The sequence below is a fragment of the Martes martes genome (genome assembly GCF_963455335.1).
Source record: "Martes martes genome assembly, chromosome: 5".
Classification (NCBI taxonomy): Eukaryota; Metazoa; Chordata; class Mammalia; order Carnivora; family Mustelidae; genus Martes; species Martes martes.
The window spans coordinates 8,521,794-8,535,447 of record NC_137892.1 but is presented as its reverse complement, the minus strand read 5'-3'; the positions used below and the strand labels follow the sequence as shown (position 1 = coordinate 8,535,447).

At 34.9% G+C, this 13,654-nt stretch overlaps 1 protein-coding gene across 1 annotated transcript; it reads left to right on the top strand.

Annotated features, from left to right (window-relative positions):
* Positions 1 to 9,753: 9,753 nt before the first annotated feature.
* On the top strand, positions 9,754 to 10,674 carry LOC308343636 (olfactory receptor 2AK2-like; the record flags this gene model as incomplete). Its single annotated transcript, XM_080804774.1, has 1 exon — positions 9,754 to 10,674. One exon carries the CDS (start codon positions 9,754 to 9,756, stop codon positions 10,672 to 10,674), a length of 921 nt encoding a protein of 306 aa, XP_080660900.1.
* Positions 10,675 to 13,654: the final 2,980 nt, after the last annotated feature.

Here is a 13,654-nt window from a genome sequence, read left to right as displayed (position 1 = left end):
TCTGATGGAGGCATCATACTCCATAGTGTATATGGACCACATCTTCCTTATCCATTCATCCGTTGAAGGGCATCTTAGTTCTTTCCACAGTTTGGCGACCGTGGCCATTGCTGCTATAAACATTGGGGTACAGATGGCCCTTCTTTTCACTACATCTGTATCTTTGGGGTAAATACCCGGCAGTGCAATTGCAGGGTCATAGGGAAGCTCTATTTTTAATTTCCTGAGGAATCTCCACACTGTTCTCCAAAGTGGCTGCACCAGTTTTGCATTCCCACCAACAGTGGAAGAGGGTTCCCCTTTCTCCACATCCTCTCCAACACACGTTGTTCCCTGTCTTGCTGATTTTGTCCATTCTAACTGGTGTAAGGTGGTATCTCAATGTGGTTTTGATTTGAATCTCCCTGATGGCTAGTGATGATGAACATTTTTTCATGTGTCTGGTAGCCATTTGTATGTCTTCCTTGGAGAAGTGTCTGTTCATATCTTCTGCCCATTTTTTAATATGATTACCTGTTTTGTGTGTGTTGAGTTTGAGGAGTTCTTTATAGATCCTGGATATCAACCTTTTGTCTGTACTGTCATTTGCAAATATCTTCTCCCATTCTGTGGGTTGCCTCTTTGTTTTGATGACTGTTTCTTTTGCTATGCAGAAGCTTTTGATCTTGATGAAGTCCCAAAAGTTCATTTTCGCTTTTGTTTCCTTTGCCTTTGGAGACATATCTTGAAAGAAGTTGCTGTGGCTGATATCAAAGAGGTTACTCCCTATGTTCTCCTCGAGGATTCTGATGGATTCCTGTCTCACGTTGAGGTCTTTTTTCCATTTCGAGTTTATCTTTGTGTACAGTGTAAGAGAATGGTCAAGTTTCATTCTTCTACATATAGCTGTCCAGTTTTCCCAGCACCATTTATTGAAGAGACTGTCTTTTTTCCACTGGATATTTTTTCCTGTTTTGTCAAAGATGATTTGACCATAGAGTTGAGGGTCCATATCTTGGCTCTCTACTCTGTTCCACTGGTCCATGTGTCTGTTTTTATGCCAGTACCATGCTGTCTTGGTGATCACAGCTCTGTAGTAAAGCTTGAAATCAGGTATACACACACATATATATGTATATATGCATATATATATATTTATCCATTGTTCTTTTATTCTTTATTCATTTTATTTTTATTTTATTTTTATTTATTATATTTATTATATTATATTATAAGAATATTATATATTATTATATATTATTTATTATATTTATTATTATATTTATTTTATTATATTTATTTTTATTCATTTTCTTCTTTATTCATTTCTCTGTCAATGGACATCTGGGTCTTTCTGGAGTTGGGCTATGTTAGACATTGCTACCAAAAACAATGGAGTTCTCCCTTTGGAACACTGCATATCTATATTTGGAATAAATGCCTAGTAGTGTAATTGTTGGGTCATAGGATAGCTCTATTTTCAAAACCTTGAGGAGCCTCCATACTGTTTTCTAGAATGGCTGTACTATCTTTTATTCCCACCAACAGTGCAAGAAAGTTCCCATTTTCCAATATCCTCACCCATGTAATGTAGTTCCCAGTTTTGTTAATTTTAGCCTTTCTGACCGGTATAAGATGTTATCCCATTGTGGTTTTTGTTTGTATTTTCCTGTTGTCTAGTGATGTTGAGCCTTTTTTAATGTGTTTGTTGCCCATTTGCATGTCTTCTTTGGAGAAGTGTGGTTCATGTCTTCTGTCCATTTCATGTCTTCTGCCCATTTCTTGACTGGACTATTTGTTTTGTTGGTGTTGAGATGGATAAGTTCTTTATAGATCTTAGATATAAGCCCTTTATCTGCCATGTCATTTGCAAATATTTTCTCCCATTCCGTGCCTTGCCCTTTAGTTTTGTTGACTGTTTCCTTTATTGTCCAGAAGCATTTAATCTTGAAAATGTCCTATAGTTCATTTTTGCTTTTGCTTCCCTTGCCTTTAGAAATATGTCTTGCAATAAGTTTCTTGGCTGAGGTCGAGCAGGTTGCTACCTGTGTTCTCTTCTAGGATTTTGATGGATTCCTGAATCACATTGAGGTCTTTCATCCATTTTGAGTTTATCTTTGTGTATGGTGAAAGAGAATGTTTTCCTGCATGTGGCTGTCCAGGTTTCCCAACGCCATTTGTGGAAGAGACTTTTTTTTTTCCCAATGTGTTATTTTATGTAGTAGGATGCTCTTTAGCCTTCAAGTATTTGAGTTCCTTCTAAATCTTATCTTCTGATTGAGTTCCAGTTTCAAAGCATTGTGCTCTGAAAACATGCAGGGAATAATCCCAATATTTTGGCACTGGTTGAGACTTGATTTATGACCCAGTATGTGACCTTTTCTGGGGAATGTTCCATGTGCACTTGAGAAGAATGTGCATTATGTTGCTTTTAGGATAGAATGTTCTGTATATATCTGTGAAGTCAATCTCATCCATTATTTCATTTTAAGTACTCGTTTCCTTGTTGATCTTCTGCTTAGATCATCTGCCCATTACTGTCAGCAGGTTGTTAAAGTCTTTTGCTATTACTGTGTTATTATCAATGTTTTTCTTTAATTCTGTTATCAATTGACTGATATAACTGGCTATTCCCAAGTTAGGAGTATATTTAGAATTGTTATATCTTCTTGTTGGATAGTTCCTTTAAGTATGATACCATGTCCAACATAATTTCTTATTACAGGCTTTGTTTTAACATCTAACTTTTCTCTTATAAGGATTGCTATCCCAGCTTTCTTTTGATGTCCATTAGTATGATAAATGGTTACCCACTCCCTCAGTTTCAATCCGGAGGTGTCTTTGAGTTTAAAATGAGACTCTGGTACACAGTAAATGGATAGGTTTGTTGTTGTTGTTGTTGTTGTTCTGGTTTATTTTGTTTTGTTTTTTAATCAGTATGATACCCTGTGTCTCTTGATTGGAGCATTTAGCCCATTTACATTCAGAGTAAATACTTAAATATGTGAATTTAGTGCATTGTATTAAGTATAAATTCACTGAGTCTGTATATTTTCACTGTTCCTTTCTGGTCTATGTTAATTTTGGGCTCTGTCTTTGCTTAAAGGAACTCCTTTTATATTTCTTGCAGGGCATGTTTATTGATCATTATTTAGTTAGTTAGTTAGTTTCTGTTTTTCCTGAAATCTCTTTAGATTTCTCCTTGTTTTCTGTAATTTATCCTTGCTCGGTAAAGTATTGTTGGTTGCATGTTTTTCTCGTTTAGCACCCTGAATATATCATGCCATTCCTCTCTGACTGGGTCTCTGTGGTTAGGCCTTCTGCCATGCCTAATGTTCCTACCCCTATAGATTAAGGGCCTCTTTCCCAAGATCCTTTAAGGATTTTCTTTTTGTCTCTGAAATTTGCAAACTTTGCTATTATAAGGCAGGATGTTTATCTATTTTTATTGATTTGAAGGGGAGTCCTATTGTGCCTCCTGGAGTTGAATACCTGTTTCCTTCCCCAGATTAGGGAAGTTTTCAGCTATTATTTGCTCAAATGTATCTTCTGTTCCTCTCTCTTTCCTCTTCCTCCAGGAACCCAATTATTATATATTGATTTTCTTCATGATGTTGCTGATCTTTCAAATCCTCCCCTTATGAACCAGTATTTGTTTCTCTCAGTTCCTTTGTTCCCCCTCATTTTATCTTCTATATCGCTAAATCTCATTTCTGTTTCATTTATCCTAGCAGGAAGGTCCTCCATTGTTATTGAATATCAGGAATACCCTCTTTTAGTTTTACCTCAGTAGGTCTTAGTTCTTTTATTTCTCCATTAAAGGATTCTTTAGAGTTTCCTATGCTTTTATCAAGTCCAGCTAGTGTCTTTATAATTATTATTCTGAATTCTACCTAGGAAATTTTAGTAACAGCCATAATTATTAAGTCTCTGGCAATTATCACTGCCTTTTGTTCTTTTCTCTGGGAACTTTTCCATCCTGTCATTTTGCTCAGAGAAGAATAGAAGAATGAGAAAGCAAAATACAAGAATAACAACCACGACTCCACTGAAATATACACTACACAAATCAGAAGAGATCAGAAACCAAAAAAAGAAAAAGAAAAGGAAAAAAAGGGAGAATATAATCAAACAGATGGACAGAAGATGATGATACCCCAACTCCTGAGTATATTTTGTTCCATTTGTTAGAAGACACTAGATCTCAAAATTGTTAAGAAAGAAAATCCTACATATATTTGAATATAGATAGATAGAGACATGGAAAAATAAAATTGAATACAATAAAAGGATGCCAAATATAAAGAATATATTTATAAAATGTAAATGTAAAACTGAAAATTAAAAAAATACTTTTAAAAAAGTCAATAAAATTAGAAATTATTTGAAAAAGGGAAAAATAAAACAGGAGAAAAAGGAAAAGAATATTTTAAACTGAAAGGCTAAACCATCACTAGAAGAAACCCCAAATTCTATACACTATTTTCCCCTAGCACAGGAGTTTTTCAATCCTGAATGGTCTATAAACTTGGTATTCACCTGACAATCCTTTTGGTCTCCTGGAGTTAGGACTGTTGCACTGATTTTCAGGGGCCTTTCCTGGAGTTGGACCTGTTTCACTGATTCTCAGGTGCCTTTCCTAGCTGGAGTTGCACTGTCCTTGCCAGGGGACCAGGCTCAGTGTAAGTGGCTCTGTGTTGCTCTAAGTGCCTTTTGTTCCCTGAAGGCATTCAGCACTGCTTTAGAAGATGATAATACAAAGGGTGGCTCCCTCATCTCCAGCCCTGGAGCTGAAGGATCACACCCCCAGTCTTTGTGTGTCCTCAGGGAAAAGCAGTTAGTTAACTTTTGTCTCCCTTGTTTCTGTCTTCAGTGTTTGTTCACCCAGCCTGTGACCAAGCATTTTTATCTGAGACACATAATCCCAATTTGAGCTTCCAAACTCTGCAGACCCTTGAGGCACACATCTGTGTCTCCTTCCTGGAGAATGAAGAGGTTCTCACTGTGATTCTGCCAGTTGCTGGGCTCCTGCTTGGAGAGTAGTTGACCAATCCTGCCCTGGTTCAAGGTTTCATCACTGAGCTGAAAGCCACTCCTGGCCTTGCTAACCGCAACCAGGTTCCCTACTCCAATGCCTGGGAACTCTGTCACACTCAGGAGCTCCATTCTTTCTTTGACCCAAGGGATCCAGAGATCACACAGTTGCCCCTAGGATTCTGCCCCACGTTGGCACCTAAGACACTTTCCGGCTGGGACATCCCTTACCAAGCAGATTTCTGAAAGTTCCAATTTTGTACTCTCCAACTATATCACTTTCCAGTAGTCAGCTTATGGAGGCTCGCTCCCCCCAAAGTTTATCTTCCAATATATCCCCTCAGACTCACTTTTCTACACCTCCCACCTTTCTGCAAAAAGTGGTTGCTTTTCTATTTCTAGAATTGCAGCAATTCTTTTCTTAGATCTCGGGTTGTATTTGCTGATGTTCAGAATGGTTTGATAGCTATCAGGCTGAATTCTGGGGACCAGATGAAATGCAGGGACCCCTACTCTTCTGCCACTTTCCCATGATTCTCTTTTCTATTAGTTTTTCTTGTGTGTCTCAAATCTAAACACAGGTGTTGCCATATATTATCCCATAAAATTAGTTAAGGAGATTGACTAGTTAAAATCCAACCTCATTTTAATTTCTGACATTTAACTATTATTGGCATAGAAAAAATATTAAGTGACTATCTTGCTATTATTTAAATTTCTGTCTCTGAACATGGGCACAACTTGCACATTAAGAACTTTAAAAAACCTAATCCTAATTCCATAAGCAAGCCTATATTCTTAAGATTTCTATATCCAAAAGAAAAAGAAAAAGCACTAGTTAACAGGTAATATTTCTTATGTCATGTAAATCCTTAGAAATTCTTACGTATTTTTACACACAAAAAAATCCAACTGTATATCAGTTGGTTATTAATAATGCAGAATTTGGGGCACCTGGGTGGCTCAGTTGGCTAAGCATCTGTCTTCAGCTCAGGCCATGATCTCTGGGTCCTGGGATGTAGCCCCACATTGGGCTCCCTGCTCTGTGGGGAGTATGCTTCTCCCTCTCCCTCTGTCTCTCCCTACCTGCTAATACTTTTTCTATCTCTCGGTTGCTTCCTCTCTGAAATAAATGAATAAAATCTTTCTTTAAAAATAATGCAGAGTTCAAATCCATATGTATATTCTAAAGGCAAAATTAAGTTAATTAATACTTTTTAAAACACTATCATATAGGACTGGCAATGTCATTCTTTTTCATTTTTACAAATATATGAAAACATTTGGCTAGACCTTATCTTTTTTTTTTCTTCTTTTTCTTTTGGAGCACTGACATCAGCTCTAATGAAGCAACATATGGAATGTATAGTATGTGCTTAATTGTGGAATAGAGACCAAGTTTTCCCAAAAGGGCTGTTGAAATCAAAATGAGTTTCCACCATCATTAGGCAGTTAGTCCATTTGCCTTAAGAGGTTAAAAATCTTACATAAAGGGAACCAAATGTCTGTGTATGTTTAAGTTATTTTTTCTACTAAATTTATTATGCTAAATGATCAAAGTTTTGTTTTCTATGACAAAAAATAAATAAAATAATATAGACTTAGGGAACATTAACAGTTCCTAAAATTGGTTTCAAATTAGAGATTTAAGTATGAAATATTTTTTAATTTCTCTCCGAATCACTTTTTTTTTTTTGCTATTTTTCAGATGTGCCACACTAAACAGCTTGATTATTCAAAGTATATTTGGTTCTGTCTGTGTAACTACATATTACATATAATATGTATATAATATATAAAATATATATAATGTAGTTTTACTACATACTATATTTTGCATACATTAATACATTACTACATTTTCCTACCTTTACTATATTTTTCATACAAATCATGTAGTTTTACTAAAATTCCTTTCTTTCTTTCTTTCAATTGCTGTGATTGCTACCCTCACATAGGTTTTAGGGATCCTTCCTATATACACTATTTTAGACACATCTTTCATTCTTTTTTAATGCTTAACTTTAAGAACGAAATTCTAGAATAATGAGACACAGCTCCATATGAGGGTATATATTTCAAAGGAAATGACCTTTAGATTATTTTATGAAAGTAAAAAAAATTTGTTTGTCTGTGCATCAAGGAGAAAACATACGATCTTAAGGAAATATCCTTTTCTTTAGTTTCAAAGACATGACTTGGTGGAGAGAAAGAAATCTTCTTCACAGTATCAGTCACTCAACTGTCAAACAAGTGTTTAATCTGCTGAGTTCTCTGAAGTAAGTGAAAAGAATTTGGTGTGCCTTGATAAGTTTAATACAACCTATATAGAAAAGGAAAATATGCAATTAGTGTCAGACATACTATTTAAAGTAATGAATTTCATTTTGATGTTTATGTAGTGTGAATTTTATTATGCATCTCACATGCAGACTTTCTCAATGGGACTATTTTTGAGTTGGCTATGTTATCAACATATTACTAAATGAGAGGTAAGTATTTGAGATTTGTTTGGTCTTATACTGAACTTGAATCATCCCAGGCTTAATGGACAAAGGAGATGAAGGATATTTTGATGCAATGAGATAGGACCAGAGTCTGGTATCACTGTGTACCTCTTACTTAAAGAGTATGATTTTGAAACATTCCTGTATTCTTGAAGGGGCTAGTGAATATATTTTTCTTTCTTTCTTCTTGAAGCCCTAACATTTTACATCATGTTTAGCAGAAATTTATATGCAACATTTTTGAAATAATTGAAGTATGAAAAAGAAGCAAAGTATTTCGGGAAATAAAAAAATACATGGTGAAAATTTAATGTGGCTCTATTAAATTTTTTGTACACTTTATAGTTCCATACAAGTCATGATTATAATTAGTAATTATATTTTGAAAAATCCATTTTGATACTTATCTTATTACTGACTGAAAATATGAAGGTGATAACACATTTTCTAAATGTATGGCTTCCATTTCTACTCATTGCTTTAAGGTATATCTCCTGTGAGTTACCTAATTCCTTTACTTTAAATAAAATTTACACTAAGATTTTTAATCAAAGCCGAATTCAAAATTCAAGGGAAGTGTGAAAAATGCTAGTAAAATTATGTGTGGACTGTAAGAATCATGAGGTTTTTATTAGTATGAAAATAATGTAGACAAAATTACTTATTTTATAAAATTGTTTAGGTAGAAATTTCTGACTTTCAGTTTATGGATCTAATAATATTAAGCTTGTTCTGAATTCAACTATGGTAAACACACTCTTTAATATTGCTTCCTTTCTCCTGTCAAGTTTCCAGTTTGGCTGTAAAACAAACTTGAAGATGATGCTATTTTAAATTTCTTACCTTATGTTGAAATTTTAAGATGTTGAAGGACATCTTGGCTCTTTCCACAGTTTGGCGATTGTGGCCATTGGTGCTTTGAACAATGTTACTTAAGTCACCAGAGCTACCTGATAGAATTGTTTTAATATTGGGAATTGTAATTTTTAAATTATATTGGTGAACATAATATAAGAGTTGTCAGGCTTCAATGTATTTATTTTATGTTAATGTAACTTGAAAATTTTTGAAAAATTACATGGAGTGTAACTTCACATGTGGAATTTCATCTATATCTGAAAAGTGCTTTTGGTTGTTGGAAGAGGAGTCTGGGTGTCAGAGAATTTCTTTTTGGAGGAAAGTAGATGCTGGATACCTTTCAGGTGCTTCTCATCTTAACACGTACTTTTGTTCTTTTTTCCTCTTTTATTGAGTGAATTTTTTTATTATTATTTGTAATACATTAATGTGGAAGAACATAAAATTAATTTCTTGAGCTTTATGGAAGAGTTTTACAGAATTTAATCTTTTTAATGCTTACCATACTATTACTTTTTGGAATCAGAGGTGCAGCAAAAGAAAAATAAAACTGATTAGATAATTTTGTATGTGTTTTAGAAATACTCATAAATACTGGATGTAAAGACAGGAAAAAAGAGGAGAAAATATGTATTTCTCAAACTGGATGGAAATTTACAGTGTGTTTAGTACTGTCATAAATTAATTGGGATATGAAGTGTGATTAATATATTTGATGATCGAAAAATATAGAGCTTGGGGAGAGTATGTGTTGTAATAATTACTGGGTACTGTATAAGACCTATGAATCACAGACCTGTACCCCTGAAACAAATAATACATTGTATGTTAATTAACTGAATTTAAATTTTAAAAAAGGAGCTAAGAAAATTGAGTAAGCAGAAATTCTATAAAAGTCACCCTGTGTGGGGGTGCCTGGGTGGCTCAGTGGGTTAAAGCCTCTGTCTTCGGCTCAGGTCATGATTCCAGGGTCCTGAGATCAAGCCCCGCATCGGGCCCTCTGCTCAGCAAGGAGTCTGCTTCCCCCTCTCTCTCTGCCTGCCTCTCTGCCTACTTGTGATCCCTGTCTGTCAAATTTAAAAAAAAAGAGAGAGAGAGAGAGAAAAAAAGTCACCCTGTGTGTAAAAATTTTGATTCATTTCTGATCATAAGGAGTTTGTTATCTGAAAGTTACCAAATTAAGATAATTTTGTTTTCTATTCATTTTGGGTAGAAAATCAAAGTAATGTACCATCTGGATACTTTACTAGGTTGAGGAAATGGTCTGGGGGCAATTGCAATTCATTTAATAATCTTTTCTTTTTTATTAAAGGGCAGTCCTTCTCTTTGCATGGAATCTTTAGATAAGATCTGCTCTGATATTGGGAATCAAACTATGAAGACAGGAAATCAAAGTTTTGAAACAGATTTTATACTCTCTGGTCTTTTCCACTTTGGTCAAATGGATGCATTCCTCTTTGTTGCCATTGTAATTCTCTTTGCAGTGGCTCTGATGGGGAATATCGTATTGATTCTTCTCATTCGACTCGACACCAGACTCCACACTCCAATGTACTTTCTACTCAGTCAACTCTCCTTCATGGATATAATGAACATTTCCACCACAGTGCCCAAGATGACCACTAACTTTCTGTCAAATAGTAAGACCATTACTTTTTTAGGCTGTGTGATTCAAACATTTTTGTTCATGGTCCTTGGTGGAACTGAAGCCTTTCTTCTTGGTTTCATGTCTTATGACCGATATGTAGCCATCTGTCACCCTTTACACTATCCCATACTCATGAGCAAGAAGATCTGTTGGTTCATGGTCACATGTGCATGGACCAGTGGTTCTATCAATGCTTTAATACACACATTGTATGTATTTCACCTTCCATTTTGCAGGTCACGGCTCATTAACCACTTTTTCTGTGAACTTCCATCTCTATTACAACTGGTGTGCCAGAACACTTCCATGTATGAGTATACAGTCATTCTGAGTTGTCTTATTGTTCTGCTGCTACCATTCATGGCCATTCTAGCATCCTATGCATGTGTACTTTCTGTGGTTTTTCGGATGAGCTCAGGCAAAGGACAGACAAGAGCTGTTTCCACTTGCTCCTCTCACCTGATTGTGGCAAGCTTATTCTATGTGACTGGTCTCTCCACCTATACAAGACCACACTCCTTGCATTCTCCAGAGCAAGATAAGGCAGTGGCAGTGTTTTACACCATTATCACACCCCTTCTGAACCCATTTATCTATAGCCTGAGGAATAAGGACGTTATTGGGGCCATGAGAAGATTATTGTCGTAATGGATATTTGCATATGAAATGTCACATTGGGAACCCCTTATTGATTGAGATTGAACAACATGGATTTCTTTTCCTGGAATACTGCTTTGGAGCATTAAAACCCTGAGAAATATTTAAAAAATAAATAAATTGATAAGTTTATTGATCCCTGCTGTCTTCAGAATGGCTTAATCATATGTATTGAAACTGGATAAATATCCAATCTGGAAGCAGGAAAAATAGTGCTGTTGTCAACATTATCTAGTTTCTGAAGCTATAGTTTTCATGATCATCAACTCAATGTTTGTGTCTCACAACTATTTTTTAGTGTGTTCCTTAGTATCTAAAATGCAATGAAAAGGAAATATAACCTATTCAAACATGTAACATTAAAACGATCAATGCAAAGGGCACCTGGGTGGTTCAGTGGGTTAAGCCTCTGCCTTCAGCTCAGGTCATGATCTCAGGGTCCTGGGATGAAGTCCCGCATTGGGCTCTCTGCTCAGCAGGGAGCCTGTTCCTCCTCTGTCTCTCTCTGCCTGCCTCTCTGCCTACTTGTGATCTCTCTCTGTCAAATAAATAAATAAAAATCTTTTAAGAAATAAAAAAATAAAAGGATCAATGCAAAAAAAATCTTATGTAGAAAGAGTACTTCATACATTCATTCATGTATACATTCAACAATTGATTTATTACTTTATGTGTGTGTAACTGCTACAGGCATTGGTGATATGGAAGTAGAAAAAAGATAAGAACCAACAGAAATCTTTGAACTCATCAAGTGTGCATTTCAGAACAGGGAGATATAAAATTAATAAAATAAACATGAATTGTTTAGATTATGTCAAATGTAGTAATTAATAGAAAAAATGCTGGATATGGGAAAGGGTTAAGCCAGAGAGTTTTGTAATTTTATATAAAATAGTCCAATAGAGACAACTATGAGAGTGATACGTGGTGAAAATTTAACTTAGATGAAGAAATAATTAAAATAGATATGTCATAGAGAATGTTCTTGATGTAGAAAAGAGTAAATGAAAAATTTTTGAAGAGGGAATGTGACTGACAGGATAAAGAAAATGAAGGACTAAATTGGTGGGCTCTAGGAAATGAATAGTAACAGAGCCAGTACTATGTTAAATAACAGTGTTGACAATACACATCCCTGTCTTGCTCCTGATCATAGGAGAAAACCTCTCAGTTTTTTCCCCATTGAAGATGATACTAGCTGTGGGTTTTTCATATATAGCCTTTATTACGTTGAAGTATGATCCTTGGAAACCTACTTTGTTGAGGGTTTTTATCATGAATGAATACTGTACTTTGTAAAATGTTTTTTTCTGCATCTATTGGGATGATTGTATGGTTCTTATCCCTATTTTTATTATTGTGGTCTATCTCATTGACTGATTTGTGAATATTGAATCACCCTTGGAACAAAGGAATTAATGCCAATTGATCAGATAAATGATTCTTTAATGTACTGTCAGATTCAATTGGTTAATATTTTCTGAGCATTTTTGCATCCATATATGCCAAGGATGTTGGCCTGCAGTGTTCTTTGGTGGAATCATTCTCTGGTTGTGGAATTGTGGTAATTCTGGCTTTGTAGAATGAGCATGAAATTTTTCCTTCCGTTTCTATTTTTTAATAGCTTCAGAGAATATATATTATCTTTTTGTTGGGAATTTTTCTTTTTTATTATTGACTCAATTTCTTTGCCAAACATAGGTCTGTTCATGTTTTCTATTTGTCCCCCTATGTAAGTTTTTGGTAGTTCATATATTTCTAGGAATTTAACCATTTCTTCCATTTTTCTAAATTTTTTGGCATAATCTTTCTGTGCAATATTTTCCTATAATTATTTGTATTTCTTTGGTGTTGTTATTTCTCCTGTCTCATTTGTGATTTTATTTATTTCTGTATTTTCTTTCTCTCTGCTTTTTGATAATTCTAGTGGTGATTTATTCATTTCTTTTAAGTTTTTCAAAGAACAACCTCCTGGTTTCATATATCTGTTCTACTCTGTTTTGTTTTGTTTTCATTTTTTTTTTTTTAGTTTCTATACCACTTATTTTTTGTTGTAATCATTAGTATTTCCCTTTTATGATGGCTTTGGGCTTTGTTTGTTTTTCATTTCTAGTTTCTTTAGGTGTAAGTTTAGGTTATTTGAGATGTTTTTTGCTACTTGGGGTAGCCCTGTGTTACTATATATTTCCCCACTAGGACTACTTTTGCTGCATTCCAGTGGCTTTTGACCATAATATATTCATTTTTATTTTTCCATGTATTTTTTTAGTTTCTTCTTTGATTTCTTGGACAACCCATTCATATTTAATAGGATGTTCCTTAAACTCCATTTTTTGCGGCTTTTCAATTTTTTTTTTCTTGTGGTTGACTTCAAATTTCATAGAATTGTGGTAAGCAAATATACAAGATCTGATCGCAATCTCTTTGTGTCTCTTAAGACCTGATTTGTGACCTAGTATGTGATCTTTTCTCGAGAATGTCCCATGTGCACTTAAAAAGAATGTGTAGGGGCACCTGAGTGGCTCAGTCATTAAATTTCTGCCTTCAGCTGAGGTCATGATCCCAGGGCCCTGGGATTGAGCATCTTATGGGACTCCCTGCTCAGTGGGAAGACAGCTTCTCCCTCTTCCATGGCCCCTGCTTGTGTTCTCCTTTGCAATCTTTCTCTCTGTCAAAGAAATAAATAAAATATTTAAATGGAAGAGAGAGAGAAAGCAAGAAAGAGTATTCTGCTGTTGTGAAATGAAATGTTCTAAATGTATCTGTTAAGTCCACCTAGCCCAGCTTGTCACCCAGAGCCATTATTTCCTTGTTGATTTTCTTCTTAGATCTATCCATTGATATTAGTGGGGTAAGCAAGTCCAATACTATTATTGTATTATTATCAATTATTTCCTTTATGTCTGTTACTGTTTTATATATTTCTATGCTCCCACACTGAGGGCATAAATATTAAAATTGTAAGATCTTG